Raw genomic sequence first — 24855 nt, 5'->3', positions numbered from 1 at the left:
TATCTCATGAATTGCATTACTCTACTTTGTCTGAATTGATTCTACACTTTTCACTGTATTGTGTTTGCTTTTATTTCTTCCCCACATTGTGTAAAGGGTTCAATGATGTGTCAACATAAACATTTATGTTTCTTTCATTGTTTGCTTCAAGTTCAAGAATTCCTTCTTAACATGTGTATGAAGAAAACATGGCTCTACACTATGGTAACTACATAATATGGTAACCTGGTAACTACATCTACATTAATTTTCACATGCCATGCGTAAAAATAGTAGAGTCAAGTCATTCTGTACATCCTTTACTGATTATGTGGTGTCCATCTCCCATATTGGTGTCACACGCAAACTTTACAAGTTTTTAACAGTACTACAGTTAAGATGATTGATACAAAAAATGTAAACTTGATACTTTATTTGCAGGTTTACCAGATCTTCTCTTTGTATTTGTGAGACTGCATAAATATGGTAGGGAATTATAAGCATTAAGTGATTATTTTCAATCCATATAATACCTATACACTGCAATAGACTAGCCTGCCGTCCAGGGTTAAACCTGTTGTTGCTGGGATAGGCTCCAGCTCCTGTATTGGATAAAGTGGTTAGAAAATGAATGGATGAATAATAACTATACTGTATATTTAATAAGTTTACTTTGCAGACAACTAAAATATATCTTGGTCCTTACATTGTGCATTGTGGTTGAATTAATATTTGTCATATCGATATGCCTAAATGCTCTGAGGATTACAGTGCTCTCAGAAGTGGATTTTTTTAGGCTGATTGCCCTCTGTTAGATTATTAGTATTTGTTTTAGAGGACTAGTCTCAATGAGAAGGTATTAATCTTACTGACAGGCTCTAAAAAGGTATAAGCAATAATCAACAATCTAATTTTGTCAGACTTTGCAGAAATGGCCTTAGAAATCCAGAATATTGCTTAGAGCATTTTCTTAAAGTGGTAGTAAAGTGGTGATTTGTAGGAAGTTAGGCCACATTTCAAAGATGGACCTCAAATAGTTTGCCCTTTCCTTTTTTATACAGTTGGTAGGCAATTGAATACATATAACAATACAATCCAACAACATATGGATTTTGGTATTTCATTTTATTTTTAAAAATGGCAAATTTGGATTGATACAAAATAAACCAAATTATGTATATTTTTAAGTAATGAAAAAGAGAAATCAACAGTGGAAACTAACATAAAGACCTTCAGAAAACACATATTCAACAAAGGCATATTAATGCTCCTAATACCCACTGTACAGCGATACTCCATCAATACATACTGTAACCAACTGAAATCATATATATTTGAAACAATGCATAAATAATCAATTTACATAAAAACAACAACCATATAATAGATAATAAGATAATAGATAGGACACAAAGGTGTCTATTTTACTAAAGGTAGTAATTTAATCTCTGTATGTTGCTCAAACACTGATATTTTAAACCTATTTTCTAATACACATCAATTCTAACATTTCTTTAGGCTTTTTTGTATGTATATTTTATTCCTCCAATTAGCAATAACATATTACATTATTCAAAAAGAAATGAAAAATGTAATTTAACATGAAACACATTAAGGATATCTCTACCGAGTAAATAAAAACTGATCTTGAATAACTGCAAAATAGGATTTGGGTGAACTTTGATAATTCAACATATTAAGTGCTGTATGCTGTGTGCACTTTTTAAGTGCATTATACAGTATATACACAGAAATTTACTGTGCGTAGACATTTAGGGCCACAGTTAATATTTAAAATATCTTTTATTAAAGAAAGTAATTTTTCCAGTGAACCAGAAACACTCTATAGCTTAAATGGTACTTTCCTTTTAAAGGGAGAAGGTACACATACAGAAAAGTTAACTCTCACATTCACGTTCTCTTTTAGACTCTCTACAACGTTTGAGTTAATTTTCCACAATACTCATTGCAGTGTATTTTAACTTACATTTCCTCTTTCAACAAGTCCTGTTCCCTCAACCACAGCAAATCTTCAGACTGACAGTAATCAATAACGCTTTTCATGAAAGGATTGTTGAGTCTCATGTGCTGAGTGCTCTTTTTATTTCTAAGGGGAATATTTTGGATAGGAAACTTTAAAAAAAGTGTTTTTTACACCAGTTGTGGGGTTTTATACAGAAACAAACCAGCAACTGTTTGGAAATACAAAGATTCTCATCCTTGGTCGAACACTTGTTAATATTACCTATAATTAGCATCAAGTAATAGTAACTTCAAGCTGCAGCATTTCAAAAGCAATGCTGGTAGCAGTGATTGAAATTAATCCATGACCTGTTTCCCCCAAACCAGGCTCTCCAGGGATATAGATAATCTCACCAAAAGAAATTTAAAGGAGTATCAGCAAACAATCCATATCTTTATATATTTAAAAAATATACCCTCAGAAAGTCCAAACTATTTGCAAGATGAAATTTGTTAGAAGCAAAAAACTAATCTTTACACGATAGCTGGAAGAGCATGATTTTGGGAGAGCATTTCATATAATCAATGCGATTCACCATAATGGTAATAGAACACAATTTCTTATGTGAAGAATACAATACAATTTGAACAATACTAGGAAGACATTAACAACATAAGATACAAACATACTTCTCATTTGCAGCATATTATTTACAGCTCACTACAAATATTGCAATGATGAACACTGTTTAATCAGACAAAAAGAAAATAAAAGAAAATTGAGATGTAAAAGAGTATATTATCCAGTCTTATTAAATGTACTTTACGTACTTTTAATATGACATTCTTGAAATGAAAATATGTCAAATTTCATACTACCAACATTGAAGACAACTGCTGTCAGGGCAGTATGCACTCTACTATAATTATAATATATTTTACAAAGAATACTGAATTCCAGTTCTGAAATTAAATAGCTTAAATGAAAGGCACTATAAGTATGCTATTGATACACCAATGTCAAAAGTCAGTAAAAGTTCCATCCTCATCACTTATGTCAACTTCAGCATAAAAAAATATTTTCCAGTCACACACAGCTGCAATCTGTGCATAATTGATAATGTGATCAGATTAGTGTTTGTTCAATTTGGACCCACAGGATGATGAGGTCAGAAAGGTAATTCTGAACAAATTAATGTCATATATACAAGTAAAAACACTATTTCCGTACTCTCACAACTTTCTCCCACAAAAATAACAACAGCTACAACTTTAAAACCTGAACTTTATGAGAAAAGCACTTTCTGTACTGGTTCCATGGAATAATATGAGTATTTGGTACAATTGTATGAATATGCCAAATAAATATACTGCACACTAGAAACACAGAGCACAGTTACCCTTCAGGAAAATATGCTGTATATCTAAACTTGCTGTTTACTCTTGAGGGGAATTATGTGGCAAAATACAAAAAAGCAAAACATAAAATGAAAACCGTAATGCATATAAATATTTATATAATACATGTTGGTATTTGTGATTGCATTTAATATCTACTGTATATAAATACCTAAATACAGTATATGGTCACACACATAATTTTTAAAAAGCATTTCATACATCAGTGTCACCAGCATTTTGATTGCTTGGTCTCAGTCTGGAGAGAAACATGCATTTTGTTATTTAAAAACTAAAAATATTAGCATTTGTTTGACCTATAGTATGACCTATACTGTTAATTGTTTGGCTAAATTGCACTGTCACAAGTTTTACATTCAAGCAATTTTCTAAAAAAAACAGAACGTGCCAGTTTTAGATTAAAAGACTTTGCTTTATAGCTATTATAACTAGAAAAAAACTATGTCATTTTTTTAAAACAACATATTTTAATGATCGTGTGTAATGGTTGATAAGATTGGTTATAAATTTTGGGATAACATTATACTGTTTGGGAATGCTTTAAAATGGACTCTCTAAATATCTTTACAATACACTTTATGTCTAAAACAAGTTTTAAAGTGAACAACACTTTAAAAATATAAAAAATAGTGCTCTGAGATTCTCTGCTACATATCCCTTTAGCTTTTTTCTTCAGTTGACAAGTAATTCTGAGTCATTTTACCTTGTTTGCTCTGTGAACCATCACAAAAGAGAGTGTGAAAGCTCAACAAAGAAATATTTACACAAATAAAACAACACTCATAGAAAATTACATATTTTTCGCCTTCAATCATCATTCTACAATGACCTCTTTCTCCATTCCTACACAAACAAATTAGGTCTCAATAAAATAATACAGCCAGAGGGCTGCAACGAGTCCATTAGGTATAAAATGTCTCTATAAGTACAACGCTTCCTAAACTTGATTCTCTAGAAGTGTGTGATGGATTTCCTGAAACGACGGACGATCCTTTGTGTCTCTCCTCCAGCAGCTTAGCATCAGCTTGTAGACAGAGTCTGGACAAATGTCAGGCTGGGGCAAATAGATCTGGGAATAGATTGGAGAACAGAACTTTTAAATAAAGATTATTTCTGAAGAAGCTTTTGGAAATTACTAAGATTTGTGATACGAGTGCTACTTACTATTATTTGAGACATTTTCATAACCATATTAATTGAATTTAAAAGAAAAATGAGAAACCGCAATTATTATAGTTCTAAAACGTATGCTTTATGACTGCACCATATTTCTCTGCAATCAAGGTGTTAGCTCTTTTCTTTTTTACCTGTCGTTTTTGGTCCCTGAAAAACTCCCCAGTGTTTTCAATGACTTGCTCATCTGACAGCTGGGAATATGGCTGCTCCTTACAGAAGGTGAAGGTCTCCCAGAGTGTCACACCAAATGCCCATACATCACTGGCCGTGGTGAACTTACCCTAGGGAAATAAGCAAGGTACTACCATATCTGCTAATTACTCCACTCCACATGAAAGTCCACAAAATCATCATATCAGTTATCTGTATATCAAATTTAATTACACACAGAATTTACAGTTTTTACAGATTTTACTATTTAAATTTGATGAAGATGCTACTTGTACAATTTATATCTGAGTGAGAGGTGTACTAAGAACAATTCAGAGAATGAGAAGATTTAAAACAAACTAGTTGGTAACACTTTGCCGGTAAGTGTTTTGGTTGTTTTTATTGCGCCTTTGTGAAATGAGAGGAACATCCTTCTCACACAAAGAAGGAATTAAAGATACCTGTGGCTCAGGAGGAGGAATGTGTATATTCAACTAAACAAGGATGAAAGTAGCTGTATTCTACCTACATCGAAAGATATTCATATCAGCTGCCATGTCAAGAATAAAGGCTATGGTACAAAGGACAAGAATAATTATGGAAAATGTATTCTGAAAAAAACATTGTTTTATAACCACATGGCTGAAGGGAGATACTGTATCTCAGGCCTGTGTCCTTTCTCACCAGCAGTATACTTTCCCATGACATCCATCGAATGGGTAAGACAGCTCGGCCTTGGATGCGGTAGTAGTCTCCACTGTATAGGTTCCTGCTCATCCCAAAGTCAGCGATCTTGATGGTGTAGTTCTTGCCTACAAGGCAGTTCCGGGTTGCTAGGTCACGATGAACAAAGTTGAGGGAGGAAAGGTACTTCATGCCTGAGGCAATCTGTGTGGCCATGTAATGCAGATTGCTATTGCTGAAATAAAAGGGAATAAGTTGAATACAGGCTCTTTCCGACATTAGTATATGTATAAAATAATACTGCAGTTCTCTGGCAATAGTCGTTTGAAAATCTTTAATTAATTCCAATTTAAAACTCCAATAATTATGACTGGATTGCAATTAAATTGTGAGATCATGTTTATTATTCAGCAACTTCTAAGTCCACATCATGATATTCCAGATCAATAGAATTAGTTCATTTTTATTGTGTTTATTGATATCAAATGTTGTCCTGAAAAGTGAGGACAACATTTGATATCAAAAGCTTTTGGCATTTCATTTGGTTTTCCATGTAAAATCACATTTGGAGCCAATGCAAGGTTTTGTGAAAATAGGTAATTGATTACCAATTCAAATATGAAATATGCTATGATATGATAAATAAATATGAAATAAGACATTAGATCTCATGAATCCCGGTGTTCACACTATTGGCATGTGATGAGCCAGAAGCTTACCTTACGGTTGCTGCATTGCTAACCAAAGCCAGCTCTCCTTCGGGCTCATGGCGTGATAAGAACTGATTCAGGTCCCCGTTCTCCATGTACTCTGTGATCATGCAGAGCGGGTCGCTACAGATACATACTCCCAAAAGGCGGATAATGTTTGGGTCCTTCAATCGGGACATGATCTTAATTTCCTTCAAAAAATCATTTCTACAAAGAAAAAGAAAGCACTTGTAAGAACTGCTGTTTGTCCATGGTTCTGGGGGGTGAGCTAGGGCTCGGAGTTTCCACACCCCAAGAATCGCTGTTTTTTAATACAGCTATGGCAGCTGCCAAAAGATGGATGTTATTTAAATCCAATAATTCAGATCTCTTAACTTTTTATGATTGGATGTATGAATAACTTTTATACTTCAGGATAAAATGACCTTTAAGTTGTAAAGCTCATCATGTAATTAGTTACTTGCTCCCCATGAGACAGACACCCAGACAGGGAGAGAAGCTTGGGGTCAGAGCACAGGGTCAGCCATTTATACAGCACCCCTGGAGCAGTTGGGGTTAAGGGCCTTGCTCAGGGGCCCAACAGACCAGGATTTCTCTGCCAGCCACAGGATTTGAACTAGCAACCTTCCAGCCACAGGCGCAGATCCTTAGCCACAGTTGCCACCGCTCCACCCCTATAATTATACCTATAATTATTATAATTATATAATTAATTAATAATTATATAATTATTATAGGTATAATTACCAGTCATATATAGTATGTGGGAAGTGTGACTTGCTGTAATTTGATTATTATCTCATAGACACCACCCAGTGCTAAGCGAATCCGTGTCTTCTTCAAACATTTTCTTGTTCTTCTTCAAACAAATTTTGAGTGGCAATAATGTCACTATAATAGGCTCAAGTACTGAATGACCCCTGTTAAACATTCTGTGTCTATATATTCTGTTGAATTTTAAGGCAGTCATAGATGAACATAACTGCAAAGACTGTGTTTTTCACACCATGTACATGATGCACTTATGGAAATCCAAATAAAAACATTTTCATAGCATTCTATCTTATTTATCAAAAGGAGGACCAAGGCAGTTGTCATGAATATTTTTACAATGCTGAATAATATGGAACAATATACAGCTGAAAGTAGGTTCATTTTTAATTAATTTAAATAAACTTTGATCCAAATGCACTTTTTTGGCACTATAGGAAACAATACTGCATAACAGTTGATTTTCTTAAAGGTAAATCATGTAAATATTTTAAAGTGCACAAAAATGATGAATGCCTTCACCTTGCATTCTTGTTGGCATCTGCTCTTAGCATTTTTACTGCCACAAGAACTGGTTGGTTGGCAGTATTGTCATAAGAAAAATCCTTATCCATGAACTCCTGCATGTCCTCAGCTTCACATAGGTGCACCTGGGGTGGAATGAAACATTCAAAAGGTTAAGAGAAACATAAAGCCTGGGTTATTCAAAAATCTAACAACGTGACAATTGCTGATTAAAAACTCAATACCTGTCTGTGGATCTACAGTAAGTATATTTGTTAAAAGGAGCTCAGTAACGCATAGAATTCTGAGGTAATTTGAAGCAAAAAAACAATATTTACTGCTAAACCAATGTCATAGAGCAACAAGTTTGGTGTCATTACTGTCAAAGAATGATATTTTTTGCTTTCAAGTCCTCATGTTTCTGTTCTTCATAGTAGTAATTATTTTCTTCTGGCACCCCCATGAGTTTCTGTTGTTGTGTTTAGTAAGCAGTCATGCAGTAATGCCTCTGCCTTATAGGTACCTACAGGATATGTCTGCACAAGTATATTTGACATTTTTTAAATTTGCAAAGGTTTATTACTAAAATTAATATTAGAATGCAAATGTCTGTCTCAATGGGTAAACTGGATCAGCCCTTACACCTTCTGCTTACTCTAACATCAACAAACAAGCTCTTCGCTAGAATGAAGCCAATGCTAGCAGAGACACACTAATGTCTGACTCATCTACTCAAACAATGGCTGTGGAGATACACAGGTCTGTATGGACATGACTGAAATTTCAGCTTTGGAAAGGGTGACTAGTATCCTCAGACACAAGGGGGCGACATTGTAAGTCTAATCATAATAAGTAAAAGATGATAAAGAGTGTCTCCTGCTGTGGAAAAAGAGATGTCTTCTCAGACAACTTAAACAGAAACATTGAAAAGCTCAGTGTGTTTCATCTATCAGTACGAAGCTTAGTCCGCTCCCTGTTATAATAATACAAACAAAAAGCCTATTACTGACATCATAATCCAGAATGTCTATTTTTACACACCGTTATTAGTCTACAGAACTCATGGATTTGTTCATTTGTTTACATAACCCAAACATTACATGATAACAGAAGCTGCTAAATCTGCAATTATAGCAGCAATTATTTCTTGGATAAAATTTTATTGAGTAGTGATTTAGTTTATAGTGGCAGCAGTGCCGATCAATTTATATGCACTACACATATATAGCAGCTTATACATATTCACTAAATGAATTAAATGAGACATATGAGACTGGTGTTTAATATGACGCTGACCTCTCCGAACTGCCCTTCTCCGAGTTTCTCTTTGAAAGTGAGCCGTTTGCGGGGAAACTCCTCCACAGCCACATCTTTGCCGGACAGCAGGTCCATGGTGACTGCTGGAACAGCGTAGGTGTTGCTCCCAGTGACTCCCTGCAGGTTTACAATGTCGGCCTCCGCATAATGAGGGACTCCTTCCTGAGCACAGGCCTGAGAGGACTTCGCTGCCCCACTGGTGCCTGCTGGGACATGCGAACAAAGACGGAGTCACACCCTTATTCACAGATTCTAAGGCCATGCCATAACCTTGAGTCTCCCATAAGGCTCTGATGAATTTAATTTCAGTAGTTTTAACATGTTTATTTTTCTATGTCTTTGCCCCGCTTAGAAATGTGCCAACTCGCACATTTTCTTCCTGCCTAAATGAGATTATCTCAGCTGCCAAGGCAAGTCAAGGGCATCTCAGCTTCAAGGTGTCTATTGCCTCAGTAGGGCTTTCAGCATTCAAATAAAAGGAGTCCAGGAACTGTTCTCACATAATTTGAAATACCGAGTTATTATTCTAACTCATGCAAAGGCTTTAGGAAAACAGTATCTTTATTGTGTATTGTTTGGTGCACTGGCTGCCTCAGATTTTGAAACAAGATGCTACTTCATCTGGTTGTTTCTTTTATTTGCTTCTTTATCCAGTTTTATGAGTATTTTGTCTGCTCTGCGATGGACTTACCAGCTTCCTCCATTGACTGAGAGAACTCGGGAAGCTTTCTGATGAGACGGGAGGGCTCCTGGTAGTCAGGCCCCAGAGGGAATATTCTCTCATATGTGGAGTTGGATTCCTGTTCACTGGGCGGTGAGGAGTGGTTGTTGTTGTTATAGGTGAAGGTTTCACTCTGTATTGACAGACTAGCAGTTAGTTCATCATCCAGCATCCGGCGAGAAGCCTAGAAAAAGGACGCTGAGTGAAGAAGACAAACTTACGAGCACTCTGAATAACAACTTCCTACTTCTCTAGAGGTGTAGTAGGGTCAGCTTCTAGGGACAAAGGGACCAAATGCACACTCTAAGCAAACATTTACACAGGTGTCATCTTTATAAATATGGCACGCTGTAGATTAAATCTAAATGCTAGCTGTTGTTTCCCTCCTCCTCCTTTATTGCACTGACTTCAATGCCTGCCATAATACTTTGCTTCCCACACACTGATATTTCCCTACCTTCTCCAGCATCTTCTGCCAGACCTGTCGCCACAAGATGATGACAATAATGGCCACCAGGATAAAAATGATAGCCACCAAACAGCCGATCAGAATACGCGTGTTACTGTCATCGACTTTGTGAGTTGGGTCATCCCCTTAGGAAAAAAAACCAACATGGAACTTCAACCCGAATGAAGCTATGTATTGTTGTACAAAGTAAGGAGGAATACATACCCTCTTTAAAATGTGAGGAAACTATTATCAAGATCCAAAGACTTCAATACTAAATGCTCTTTACCTGGCTGAGTGCTGGTTGGTGTCCCTGGGAGAGTGTTTGGTGGTGCTAATGTTGTGTTATAAACTGCAGTGTCTGATAAAACAAAGAAAGTGTTAGTTTATTAATGATCAGCTGTCAATTCTGGGTTTAAATACTTCAACAATCGTTATATATTTTTAGTAATATAATTGGAAACATCCATCCATTTTCTAACCGCTTCGTCCAATTCAAAGTCACTCATGGGAGCTGGAGTCTAAACCGGCAAGCAATGGGTGCACCCTGGGCAGGGTACACCCTGGGCAGGATGCCCAGTCTGTCATGGGGCAGACAGACACAAACGCACACACTCACAACGGGGCCAATTTTCCCAGAAGCCAATTAACCTACCAGTATGTTTTTGGACTGTGGGAGGAAACCGGAGCACTCAGAGAAAACCCACACAAACACATGGAGAACATACAGAGTCCACACAGCTAGCTACTCAGGTCCAGAATTGAACCTAGGGCCCCAGCACTGCAGTGAGACAGCTATGCTAACCACCCTAAATGAAAACAGTTAAATATACTGTAGAAAATGATACTTATATGATAATTGTAAATGACTGGCAGGCTGTTCTTTTTTTAAAATTAGCAGATTATTCTTCGATTAGTGATTTAAGGTTCCAGGTGCCTTACCTGACTGGAATGTAATTTCACTGAACATCATCCAGACATCAGCAAAGTAGTACTGGCACTTGATGGCACTGGCCATGTGATTCTGAAGAGACACAGTGACAAAGCGGGCACTGGGGTTGACGTCGTCCACCACAGGGTTGAAGGAAAGGGGATTGGGCTCCCAGTCATTGGTGTCTGAGCGAAAGTAACAGTCCACTCGCTTGAACGTCTTCACCCTTTTCACAAACATGTTGTTACAGTGAACCTACAACAATACAACAGAGAAACAGTTCTTTGTAAACATGTACTGTTCTTGTTCTATACTGTATATTGTAACATATTAAAAAAGTAGCAGACTAAAAAACTTTTTTTGCAAGCCAGAGCCCTATTCCCCACCAATAAAAAGAATGTGGCAGTAAATTCGAGGCAATTTAGCACCTTCATGGTTGTGAAATTGCGTATTCGATCAAACTCGAACATTATTTCCACGTAATTACTAGGGAAGCTCTCGTTTGTCCAGCCCACATAGTCATAGCCAGGCCAGACGTTGTAGATGTGGCTCTGAGTGAAGTCATCCAGGCCACACATGCCATCAGTCAGTTGGCCAAGGCCTTCTGTCATACTGAGAGAAAGACAAAACTGATTTACTAGGTGACCTATTGAGATGAAGGTACTCATTTACAAAGGCATTCAAAAATGAAAAAAAAACCCCCCAAACATTCCTATATATGAGTAAAATCTCAGTCGTTTGCAAAAAGAACAGATATAAATACACTGAAATGCACACATGAAAGTATCATAATATATAAGAACATGCAGATAAAAGTTAAATTTCAAACATTTGAATTATTAACTGAAGGAATGCTTTATTACCACTGTGCTTACAGTAACTCACTTTACAGTTCTATTTGAATGTGATCCTTTTTTCCTGTGAGCTCCTTACAAGCACAGGCTGTAATACAAACCAATTTTTATATATTATATTTTGGAATATATTTTCCAAGTCAGCTCATGAGAGATTACAACAGCTTTTCTCACATAGTGAATAATTATTGGAAAGCATTAAAGTTTCTAAAGTCATTTAGCTTGCCAATCCACTCATTCCTTTAAATTCAAAGGCTTCTTCTGCTTTATGCACATAAACTATCTTGTTAATTATTTAGTTCTATACCTCCAATTTAAATGTTTTTATAAGCCAGTAATAACAACCCAACAATTAACATTTTTCATCATACCAAAGAAAATTGGATGAAACGTTAATAAAATGGTGACACACCTGTATCCCACTGCCCCATCGTAAACTGAGTCATTTAGGTAGGTGAGTTGATTTCCTTGTGAGATCATCTGTTGTCCTGCTGGCACATTGTAAGACACCAGGCCATCTGTGCAGAAGTATAAATCATGACAGTATTGAAAGAAAAATGGAACTTCAGGTAAAAGTAAGACAAATGTGTGAGTGCCAAGATATTGTGAATGAAATTCCCGAATGGGGACAGCCCAAGTACTAAGCAGCTACTAAAAAGCAGAAAAAAAGAAACGTACTATTTAAAAAATATCTAGTTTCAATAACTGAATGACAGAGGAATTTATGCCATTTTTGTCTGCAGAGCAGGATGGTCTAAAGTCATCATTTATCTTGTGCAAAGAGCAGCAGTGCCAGAACTGGAGTGATTTATACCCCAGTTACAATAACACAGTACAACATAAAGGAAACTGATTTCTCTTTTACTCTAATTCCCTGTTAAAGGTTTAGTATTTTTTTATATCTTTCATTTGCTTAATCCTGTCTTCTGCAACTATGATGCACACAGTCTGCTTGCAATTCGTCAACTTTGCTTTGGGAGTATTTCCATAAGGAAATTCTCTTCACATCAATTTAGAAAAAAACTGTGCATCCTTCTGCCTAAAAATAAAAATACTGCTTACATAATCTTTACTTTTACAGAAACAAATGCAAATTACAGACATTACGGAGTTAGGAGCAAAGGGCACAAACATGGGAAATTTCCCTTTCTTGGGGGACAGTTTAACCCAAAACTTTCTGATAAAAGAGAAGTCTTATCTCACCTAACCATTCACATCCGTAGAGTTCCACCCTCATACACACATTCATTGAGTGATCCATCACGGGCATGAATCGCACAAATCTTGCAATGATGGGAGGCTCCAGGTCCTTCAGCACAATATCATAGGCATTTTTATTTCCTTCAATTATCTGGAAAAGTAATGAAATGAAACAAAATAATGAGATTACTAGTAAGTGTTTCTGTTACCTGTTGAATGTCAAGACTTCCAGATATGAAAAGAGTAGAGCTTCCTTCTCGTCCTGCTATAAATGAAATATCTAACTTTAAAAAATAATGTATACTGTACTTTAAAGAATATAAAACTGGGTGCAATGCATCTTTGGGAAAGGAAGCAGCAATCTCACATTCTGTTTCAAACTGTATCTTTTCAAAAGTGATTGACATAGAGCATATGGAGGCATATTGCTGCCTCTGTGATTCAATAGTCCATGATGGCCATGTAATAATAATAATAATAATAATAATAATAATAATAATAATAATAATAATAATAATAATAATGTCTTTAATAGTGGCTTCTCAAAGCGCTTTACAGGACAACAACAAAACAAAAATATACACAAAATATATGCATTGAATATACACATTAAGAGTAGATAGTAGAAGTGGGGACGGAACACAGTAAGAGCAAAGGGGCACACAGAACCTGTTAAATAAGAGCCTTTCTAGAAAAGAAGGTTTTGAGTAGGTAGAGAGGTAAGACAGTGGAAGGTCATATTGAGGATCGAACCCTTGACGTTACGGTTGCTGTGCATTCACACACTCGCCTGTTTTCCATGCCGATTCCTCCAGGAGATCCAACGGCTCCCATCCCGACTGTACTTGATCTTGTACATCTGGGCAAATTCGTTACCCATGCCACCAGCGTGCCGCCCCTGTGTTCCCACCAAGGTTATAAAATGCAGAGACCGCAGGTCGATCTGGAGGAACTCCTTTAGGTTTTCTGGCTCCACTGGGATCTCAGGACACCAGGCTCCATCTCCCTCTTCAAAATCAAGTCTGATGGGAAAAGCAGGAATACAGATTTTCTGACCTTAACGGGTCCGTATAAAACTAAATGTCTCCTGGCTTGAATAGGTCAATGTATGAGTTGCCACTATTGTGCATTACAAATGTTTACTTACTTGAATTAATCAATGTGACCTTTTGGTTAATAAGACACGCCGAAATTTCACATTGATTATTTACTAAAGAAAACATAAAAAAAAATTTTACAAATCAGAAATTGAATAAAGGCACCTGGGAAATTAAATTAACTTGCTTACTGTTGTGGTTTTACTGTTATGATTTCTAAATATAAGACACACACAAACCTCACACGTAGAGATTTACATTTAGAATGACTTATATGTTATTCTCGAGAAAGAAAGATGTGCTAGTCATATAACAAATGTTGGTAAGATGGTTCTTCACCACAGGCAATTAACACATACCTGCCATATCTAGCCGCTGTAGATTCTGACCACTGACTAGATGCTGAGATGTCTTCATCTTGAATCTGTCCACCAGACATTCCAAGAGGGTAACGACACACACCTAAAATATCAATGTTTCATTAAAGCAAAACTAACAGCTCTGGCAACAGAATGTTCACTTTAAAAATAAATGCTCTTCTGGCCAGAAAATATCATTTGGAAACAGTTTCTCTTTGTAATCCATAACCAATTTTCTTGACTTCTGTTGCATTTACTTAACAAAAATGGGGTGGATGTTTATTTAAACTGTTACAGGATTTTGTGATATATTTGTTTAAACCAACTTAGTTTAGGATACCCAAGGCACCACTACACACTTGAGGGGTCTATTCATAAGCAGCATATGTTCTTTAAAACAAAAGTGATTTTATTATGCTTCTATTCTTTTGCAAGAAGTGTATACCACACTTTTAAATGCGCGGCTTCTGGAGGAAATCTAAGATGATCTGCTCTCTCTTAGAAATGTGGTTATTTCAATGAAATTAAACCAATGGATTATTTCAGTTGTGCTGCCAGTGAAAACAACACTTGAGGTATAAGACATAGTTGTTGGCTATTAAATATTGGTTAAAAAATACAGTTTCATGTGTGGTCTCTGAGCCTTCAATGTATTTCATGTCTTAATAAAATAAAGAGTTTTTTTTAGACATAGACTCAATGTAATACTGCAGCTAAAAAAACACAAAGATGACCATAATATGATATTAGGATTGGAACAGCAGGGCTCTTTGATAGTCCTCTGAATTTCAATGATAGTAAATATAGTGGAACGAGATGTTAGAAAAGCACTGTGAAATTCCCTTTTCTATTTTTTTATATTTTTGTTTTATTTCTTTTCATTCTTAAGAAGCTTGATTTATTAAACTTCTACTCATGAGATAGCTCAAATCATATAATAAAATACATGCATAACTTTTACATTTTATTTCTTGCATTTTGACATCAACAGACCTTAGATCAGAATAATAACTTAGCCATACATAATTATTATGTAGCTATATTTGAGAAGGAAACAATAATATACATTTTAAATAATGCACTATTTCTTATTCACTTTCTATTTAAAGTACATATTGAAGTCATGCTTCTTGGCACAACAACTATCTCCCAACAACTATGTAAAGCCGATATATCAATGATATTTGATCCAGGCTTGATGTTTGACCCACACGTGCAAAATCTTGTAAAAACGTTGCTCTTTCACCTCAGAAATATCGCCAGACTTCGTCTTATGTTGTCTCTGACTGTAGCTGAAAAGCTGGTCAACACTTTTGTAGAGTTGATTACTGTAACGCCCTACTTGCTGGTATATCTAAATCCAAACCAAACAAGCTTCAGTATGTCCAGAATCCTGACCAGGTCATATACAAGTGATCACATTACTCCTATCCTGGAGTCCTTGCACTGGCTTCCTATTAGGTTTCATGTTGACTTCAAAATCCTCATGCTCACCTGTAAGGCTTGGCACTTCAGTACCTGTTTGACTTATTACCTTCCTACTCCCCACCTCACAACCTTCTGTCATCTAATTCTGGTCTTCTGTCCCCCAAACCCTTCTGCATGGATGACAGGGCTATCTCCTGCTGGAATTCTATCCCTAAGGAGATCAGAGAGTCAACTTTCCTGAGCACTTTCAAATCAAGACTTAAAACCTTCTTTAGTAGGGCTTTTATTTAATTGGTTCTGTGTCTGACACTTTACATTCCAACTGCATTCAAACCCTTGTTGGAATTGTATTAATCCTGCTATCTACTCTCCTTGTGTGCTTTTTTTTTCTTACTGTAAAGTGTTTTGAAAAGCCACTTTTAAAGACACCATATAAAATAAAGTTTATTATTATTTTGTCATTGTATATGCCTTCATTTTTGTTGCTGTTCTTATTAATTGCAATACATGGTTTCAGCACTTTAAAACTAAACATCTCAACATCGGGGTTTGAAGCTGTTTTATTTTCTACACTCCCTAAAATTCAGGGCTACTGCATTCAATATTTTGCAAAACATGACCTATTCACTCCTAATAATAATATCACAATTTGTTTAATCACAAGTAATGTATACAATAGGTTTGACAAATGAACTGATTTTATCAAAACCTGTAATGATCCATTTGATGTTATATAAGAATGAGGTCAAATGTAAGAAAAACCTTCAAAGAACAAAACTGAAATTGACTGATTACCTAAGTATTCTACCCTGTAAGTCGGTATTTTGTGGAAGTACATGTGGCAGCAATTGTTGCACACAATCATTTGCATAGGTCATTACCAGCTATATTTAATGAGTGTGGTTGTAGTAAGATGAGGTAATTTGAGACCATTGTTCCTGACAAAATTCCTTCCGTTCTGACAAGTTTTTTGGGGATCATTAATGGACTATGACTCTCAGAACTTTGACTGGGCCACCCAAGCACATTAACACTCTTCTTAAAAAAAACAACTCAAATGGGCTTGTGTTTTGGAAAATTGTCTTGCTAAACTCAATTTTAGATTCCTAAAGTAGGTTTTCTTCTAGGATTTGGTAGGTCATCATTCAGTTCCCAATAGTTCTTATCACTAAGCTGTCTCTGGGAAACATCCCTATGAGACAGAATACTTTACAGTTGAAATAGTGCTGACTGGGTGATGTGCTGAGTTACGCTTGCACCAAGCATATCATGTTTTTTTATATATAACATTTTCTTCCACGTGTCTGTAGTATTTCTCAGACAAAATTAAAATGAATCTTTTTTAGTACTGGCTTTTTTCCTGACACTTTTTTCCATTCAGGCCAGGTTTGTGTAAGGATTAGGATATTGTCAATATACTGTATGAATAGTGTGTCCAATTTTAGACATACAGTAGAACTTGGCAGATTTTTCCAAATCACTGTTGTTTTCACAGTGGTATCCCTTACTAGTTACCTACAATACTTGTCCCTCTGCCATCTATATTACCAATGCTATGTTTTGTACTATAAAATCTGATCTACCAGATCTAACAGGATTAACTATGAAAAATGATCTGAAAAACATTGAAAGAAAGAAGATGTAAAAAGAGAAGAGAACAACATAAAATGTCTAAGAATTTTGTACAACATGTACTCCCCAATGTCATACATATGTACAAGGTAAGAGAAAGATTAACCTCAGTTGTTATAAGCCTTTAGTTATGTGTATCTCCAGGAAGCATAATTCCTGAAAATCTTTTAATATTAGTTCCGAGGCAGTGGTTGAACATTTGGGAGGAGTCAGTACTGTTCGGGACACGAGGGATTCAATACTGAGAGCACAGGGACTCCCAGTCCACCAGGTCATAGTTGACAACAAAAAGACTTTTATGAAGGTGCCAGCAGAAGCAGGAATACTGGTGAAGGACTTTTTTTTGTTGAATGTTTGCTTAATCGTCAGGCTGGGGAAACCTCAGACGGTTCAATTTGGCAGTTACAACTTGATATTGTCCAAAAGGAAGTTAATACCAAAAAATCTTTTCCAAATGGCACACAGACTCTTTTCTCCCACCCTTACATACAGAACCTTGGTTATTTTTATGAAGAAACTCCAAAAGACCACCATTACAGTTCTTGAACTTATGTGGGCATGTCTGAAAAATGCTGGAAGACGCCAATGACATAAGATCATATTAATAAGGAGAACAATTAAATGATGGAGAATACTTCTGTCTACAAGATTCTTTTGCTTTTAAAATTTAGTTTTACAAATGTTTTAGACTTTAAAGTAAATAGTTAGTTTTAAATTAAGAAAATGATAGTATGGGCAAAATGTGACTCTCCTGTATCAGCAGGGAGTTGTGCAATATGAACTGCATTTAAATTTTACTGTATGGGAGTTGTTTTAAAAGTCCGAACACATGAAAAGGGATAGGGTGAACACAGAGTATCTATGTGAGACAGATAAGTCCTTAGAAAGTGCAACATACATGGGTACTGTATAGTAGAATAAAGAAACAGGTCAATAAGTCTGTCAGGTCAGTATAGTGTTAAACTGTGTTCACAGTGTAGTGTCACTCAAGTTCTGATTTCTGTTGCGAATCCTTGATATTATTTTAGACTGCAGTGATTGCAAAACCAAAATGCCATTTTAGTTGTTGTGTACAGTATTATTTTATCCATTTTGTCATTATCTTAAAGGAACCCAAACTCAAACCTTAAGTTAAAAAAATACTGCACATCATATTTGTTTCCATAAACAAAACAGTTTTGGATGATACTGAAACTTCTATAAACAGCCACACCCATTCAAATCTGTTAATTAAGATTCATCACAGTAAAATTATGTCAGGTTGTGCAATGTGGATTGCCAGTTTATAGGTTAAAGTTACATGATTTTGTAGTTTTAGCCACTGAGTGTGACCCCTTTTTGTGAAGGTTCAGTTGCAGGCTGTAAAGGAAGAAGTAGAGGTTTCTTCTTCAGGTGTATACCTCTTTTACATTTTGTGCAGTTAAAATGATACTCTCTTATACTGTCCTGGTTTATCTTCAAAACTTTTTTTCCCAGCATCTGAAGTGAATATACTTCCGTGGACGAAAGTAGGACAAAGTAATATGTACATATATCAAATATCTCATTTCCTTAAGGATCTAAAGAAAAAAAAACAGTCTAACTTTTGACTTTTCTGAATGATACCCATCTCTTTGGCCTGCTGGTTCTGGCAGACACATGAAACCTTAGCAACTGCGCAGAACTCCAGAGTCTTTTTTCACTTTCTGATTTTTCCATACTCTGGCCTCTGAATGGCCTGCTTGTTCCTTGGTGTTTGCTGTCTAACCACTGGCTCCAACCCCCACACATAACAAACACACCATATCATCAGCAGGGTCTACTCAAATGCACTGTGCACTCCGTCTTTCAGTTTGCCACTTTCCCTTTTGTTAACTGATCTGTGTTGTGTTTGCCTTATGTTAAACAATTGCTTAGCTGCCCTTCTGGGTATTCAGACCCAGTGTCAACTAATTTTCCTTTGGTGAAACTTACATTGCTATGAGATTTGTCCCACACAAAACTGAAAATAAAATCTGCAGTCTGTAATAAGGTACTCAGCCTTGTTGCTGAAGCTTCTTTCAAGAAAACTCAAATGACCAAATGAGCTGGACGAGGGGAATGGTCCAGTATCATTTGTAACGTCTCTAGTGTTTATAAGGCTTTTGAAGAAGAAGCTTATAAAAACCCATAACCACAAAAACAGAATGAGGAATAGCTTAAGCATTTAAAGATGTCATGTACCCTTTACCATAGGTTTTTGTGACACTCTACCCCTAGATTGGCGGTAAAAAAGTGTACGGTTTTTTAAATGGTATTGGAAATCTTACTTCACTACAGTTAACGTTTCTGTAAAATGTTATCTTATTGCAAATGCTCAGAAAAGGTCTTTCATTCCAGGGACCATATTTTTAACTTTAGAACATGCCACTGTGTACTTATGTGTATGAACGTTGATAGCAATAAATTAACAAAATATCAGCTACTGTATGTGACTTATGGGTGGTTAAAAACTGTCCGGAAATACATAAAATGGTGAAAAACACAGTTAATTTCAATGTACTTTCCTGCTGTGAAAATGTCTGGTATGCATTAGCCACAGACTCCAGTTGGATTGCTGGATCCATTGTAAACACTTCCCTCCCTTTCATACTACATATAATAATAAACTTCTGCAAAGGTCAGAACCGCGCATGATCTTCAGGAACAAATAACGTTAATGATTACATCTGTGTGTTCTTTTAATGATAACGAATTCTACATATGTCCACTTGTACAAAATTATTCCATCAATCAACAGAACACTGATGTAAATTGCTAACTCTAATCGACAGACATAGTGTGATGGACAGTGTGGTATTGGGAAACCCAGCTGTCAAGTGCATTTGGTATATGAGAAAAACAGGGGAAAGCAATTTGAAACCTTGTGGAACCCCCTAATCAAAATTAGTGACAACTAGAAGCAGTACTCAAGAAATAGTGGAAAATCTGAATGAGTTCTTAGTGGGTGTTTAGTAAAACAGGTACATGTTTTACATACCCTGAACCTAGCAGGTACGTGTGTTGTGCAGACAATGCGTATACAGTAAAATCCAGTAGTTCTCTTTTTCCACTGCTCAGAAAAATAATAAAATGCTTTTCCAGCATATCTTATATGAGTACTGCTACATGCTGGTCTAAATGTCTTCACTTTTCATGAATGAAACTTTAAATATCCTGAAAACATTTTTGTTAATTGCAGAAATAATGAATACAATGTAAAGATTCTCTAAAATTGCTAACTCTAGAAGGTAAAGAATTATTTCTGACACTCCTGTATTACCAGAGTATCAGCTGTAAGAGATACAATGTCAATTTTACATGTAAGGGATTTTTAAAAGATGACTGCATCAGTACAATGCAGATCGCATTTATACAATTTAAATTACTCTAAAAGCATCTACAAAAAATAAATTGTTCAATACAAGCTTCTTAAGCTTGTTTAAAGAGAATTTTTTTTGCCAATGATTTGTGTCATAACTCTTACTGTAAACACAGTAATGGTTATACAGTTTGTAATTCTAAATAGCAAAAAAAACCTTCTTCTTCAAATTGATATGTGAGAACAAAGATCAAAGAATTGGATTCTGATGGTCGACTCCAAAATAGGAAGGTTTATGAAACGTTTACATATCTTTTGTTTACTCTGAAGTGCACCAGACAAACTGAAGAGAATTGTTTGGGTTACTTTGTAGTCTGTCAGAAATGTCTGTAATTAAAACGGAATGTTAATCTGGATCCAATACTGTACAATTATCCTCATTTCAAATTCTATAAAATGGCACGCCACAGCTGTAAAATGACTCTTTAAAAATACTAGCGTTCCTATGTTTATTGCCTGGCATACTAAGTCTGAAGCTTTTTTACTTCAATTATAGTGTTAAACCTAATTAAAGCTTTATAGTGATATTTATTCATATTTTGATGTTTACGTGAATCAAATAAAAACTATTTAAGATTTAATGGAAACTGAACATTGTTGATGAAATATTTGTTATTCGTTGTCTACATTTTATCGTACATTTAATCGTATTAAAAGTAGGAATAAGAAATAACTATCACAGTAAATGCATTTAAAAAATAATTAGCATACAAAAGCACCCAGAAGATAAAAACTGTTTCATGACCTATCATAATTACTAATTAAATACAGTATGTTATGGATTTCATATAGTGCAAAGAATAACAAATCTCTGCATCCCAGAAATACAGTATTTTATGAGAATAAAAATGGCAAATGTCAATTCAGAATATCTAATGTGTAGGAGGTTTCAGAATCAGTGGCCTCCACAGTGAATGAATTACAACACATATTATTATTTTTTTCCATTTTTTACACTGCAACATCTTCACTTCACTACTTTGTATACCAGAATCTAGTTTGTTGAAATACTGTTAATTAGTAAGAACAGTGATCCCAAGTCAGATCCACGTGGTCTCTACTAATTACATCACCCCAATCTGCTTATACACCCTTCGTCTTTAGTTTCTGTTTTCTATTCATTTTCCAGTGCTCAGTCCAAATGCATGTACTATCTTGAATGCCTGCTGCTTGCAATCTAAGAGTGAAACTTTTATGGGAAATGTTTTGATAGGGTCCCTAATAAAAGATCTGTTCCCAATTTGAGAGCTATAACAATCCAACTTAACATATGGACATGTAGTGAAAAGTCATTTTAGTGCTACTGCTCTGTTAATCTACAGTATATTAATAATTTAGATTTCCCATTGTCATAGCAGAGGTGATTTCTGTGACTTTTAAACACAGCAATTTTATTAGAATAAAACAACCCTTTTTTTATTTACTAATAATATTATTGGCCAAAGTGGCGAGTCCAGGTCTTATACCAAAGTATATGAAAGTTGGTGAAATATGACTTTAAAGTAGTGACTTTAAACATTGTTAAATAAAATCTAAATATAAAGATTATTTTTAATCATGCACAGTTTATTCCTTAAGCTATTTCTGTTTTTGTTGTAATTAAACATTGTACATTAGCTAAGTTTCAGATTACAAGGTGTTGTAGTGAAATAGAAACAGGTTTTTGCTAACAAGAACTGTAAAGAAAAAAACATATTAAGGTGTTGCATTTTTTAGTCAAAGGGATTTCTCTTACCTGGATTAACCTGAGATTTTGCAGCCCCTAACAGGTACAACAGCATCAACAGGGGGAAGTGCATCTTCTGGAGAATTTTCATTCCTACAGTGAACACAGACAAAAGACATTGAATCTGCAGTAGATTCTGCCATATCTACTGTAGGATCTACACAGAAACACAGGAAAATACCTACATTTTAATAAACGTTTCTAAAACATTAAGTTGCACAATATCTAAAGGATTATTTAAGTGTGAATTTACCATACTGTAGTCAAAGAAAAAAAAGCTTATATATCCTGTGTCAAGTATTAAAGATGATTTGATGATTTTAGATGAGACATCTAAACTGAGTAAGATGTAATTGTATAAGTTTGTCAGGCAATATGATTTTAAGGACCAATACTATGCATTACAAACTGAGAATGTGTTTCGCAGTTGGCCATCATTCCTTGAATAAAGAAACCAGGCTGTGTTCCAGTTCATACAGGAAAATTGAATTTTATTGCAAACATGGTTTTCATTTGGTCTGTGAAGATGTAATAATATTCTGAATGTGGAATTTACATTGATTTTCCAAAGATACTGAAGGTGTTTTAGAGAACTTCCAGGATGACCGCCATTGTGAATTGTGTCGTAACACATGTTTTTGTCAATTTAAGTTATTCATTATGATTTAAGGTTTAAGGCTAAGTATGTTTTAATGAAGCCAGGGGGGTACTTTAAAAGGAAAGGAGAGGCAAAAATATCATAACCTTTGTTGTGCTTTTGCAGTGGAGTCTCAATAATGATAATGAAAAAGAATAAACAGAGGTTGCTCAACATTGCAGTTAGCTGCCAGTGAGACATTACCTCAGCTCATGAGAACAAGCGGGAGGAGTTTCAGACCAACACACCACCTAGAACAGGCCAACCACAGTCAGGACAGTCACTGGTGTAGTAACAGAATGACCAATAAAAAAATAAACAAACAGAAAGCTAACAAATTACTAAAGTATTTCAAAATGATTATGAAAGCTATTATACAACACTAGAAAAAGAACTAAGAAATCTTGTAATGGTTTAATATCACAGTAAAAATATGCGAATATGACACTGTACTCACTTCTGTATCTGTGAGTTATGTGAGAGGTTAGAGAAGTGAGACTAGATTTAGAGATTAGCAGAGAAATCTAAATTTAGTTGGTCTCCATTAATGCTGATGGACTGATGACTTTCCCATTAAAATCCTTTTGAAAATGTACAAATGAAAAAGTGTGTGCTCACCTTTGCATGCAAACACAAAATATACTTTTGACCTTGTGATCTGCAAAACACACCAGCAAATTGATAGAGTTAATTACTGGTATATAGATTCTAGCACTATCTTTGCAAGCAGTGTTGACGATGAAACATAAACAGCACAGAGTAACTTTTTCAATGCATCTCTCATAGTTATTTCCTGTAAGTGCTGTTTTAAAGATTTTCTGTTTAATTATATGGAAAAAAACGTTTTAAGACATTAAAAAATAAGAAGGTGAGACTCTCTAACACATATTAAGGGTCTTAGAAACCTGGCTTTCTTGATTGATAACAAAAAAACAATGCGATATTTGCTTTCGGCTTCTCCTTTGAGTATTATCTGTTATAAGAAGAGTTGATCAATCAGTAACATTTTTATTGTCCCTTCTATGAGTGCCATTTAAAAATTTCAATCCCAGTTTCTATGCATTGCAGGCTTTAAGAACAGTTTTTTTCATTTTTGATTAATTAATGGATGAATTGAAATTTTAATTTAAGCGACACATAAGTACAGTATGTGAACTATGATACATTTGTGCTTTAATTATCCACTTATCATGCTTATGTTGGTAATATAAATGAGCTTGGCCTTATTTAAATTTTATTTTGAACAAATTCTAAAATTCTAGCAGATGGAAAAAAAGTTATGAACACTGAAAAACTGCATTTGTTGCTATCTGCCCAGAAAAAACCTGAAACACATCAATTTCTCCAAGAAATGAAAAGCTCAAGTAAATCATAGGGTAATTTTACAGCAGAAACTTTTAGACAAAAGTTTAGCATTATAATGTCTTTGAGGTAACACAGTGAACCAGTGTTTTGGCATTTATGTGGGGTTAATTTAAGGAAATTATACCAGCTCTGCAAGTCAGGAATATAGTATTTCTCATGCAGAATCTATGTATAAAGCTGTTCCCATAACACATTCTACACAGAAATGTAGAGGGTATTATAGTATAAGCCTAATAATAATGGAGTAAGGGAGGAATTGTTGTTTCTATTGATTACACATTCTTTTGGAAACATACAGTACATTTACTAAAATATTAACAAAGTCTGTTCAATCAGTAGTGCAATTTGATATTTAAAGAAAGCTATGAATTTTCTGCCTTGACCCCAAGCCAAATATAACTTACTT

The 24855-nt window shown here is 35.2% G+C and overlaps 1 protein-coding gene across 4 annotated transcripts in view; it reads right to left on the bottom strand.

Moving 5' to 3' along the window:
- Window positions 1-1085: 1085 nt before the first annotated feature.
- ddr2a (discoidin domain receptor tyrosine kinase 2a) overlaps window positions 1086-24855 on the bottom strand; it is a 40678-nt gene continuing 16908 nt past the window's right edge. For 2 of the 4 annotated variants that reach the window (XM_088598499.1, XM_088598500.1), the window contains exons 2-17: window positions 22457-22540; window positions 14283-14385; window positions 13617-13848; window positions 12830-12977; window positions 12039-12144; window positions 11201-11384; window positions 10784-11027; window positions 10131-10202; window positions 9851-9987; window positions 9364-9577; window positions 8652-8878; window positions 7374-7501; window positions 6090-6287; window positions 5371-5605; window positions 4668-4817; window positions 1086-4429 (exon numbers count right to left, since the gene is read on the bottom strand). In XM_088598499.1, the coding sequence (XP_088454625.1) occupies window positions 4298-4429; window positions 4668-4817; window positions 5371-5605; window positions 6090-6287; window positions 7374-7501; window positions 8652-8878; window positions 9364-9577; window positions 9851-9987; window positions 10131-10202; window positions 10784-11027; window positions 11201-11384; window positions 12039-12144; window positions 12830-12977; window positions 13617-13848; window positions 14283-14385; window positions 22457-22538 (2592 nt within the window). In that variant the 5' untranslated portion in view covers window positions 22539-22540 and the 3' untranslated portion in view covers window positions 1086-4297. The remainder of the gene's footprint in view (window positions 4430-4667; window positions 4818-5370; window positions 5606-6089; window positions 6288-7373; window positions 7502-8651; window positions 8879-9363; window positions 9578-9850; window positions 9988-10130; window positions 10203-10783; window positions 11028-11200; window positions 11385-12038; window positions 12145-12829; window positions 12978-13616; window positions 13849-14282; window positions 14386-22456; window positions 22541-24855) is intronic. The other 2 variants (XM_088598501.1, XM_088598502.1) reach the window with 2 other exon arrangements.

This window comes from Lepisosteus platostomus, chromosome 11 (assembly GCF_059453375.1).
Source record: "Lepisosteus platostomus isolate fLepPlt1 chromosome 11, fLepPlt1.hap1, whole genome shotgun sequence".
Classification (NCBI taxonomy): Eukaryota; Metazoa; Chordata; class Actinopteri; order Semionotiformes; family Lepisosteidae; genus Lepisosteus; species Lepisosteus platostomus.
This window is presented reverse-complemented; position numbering and strand designations above follow the sequence as displayed.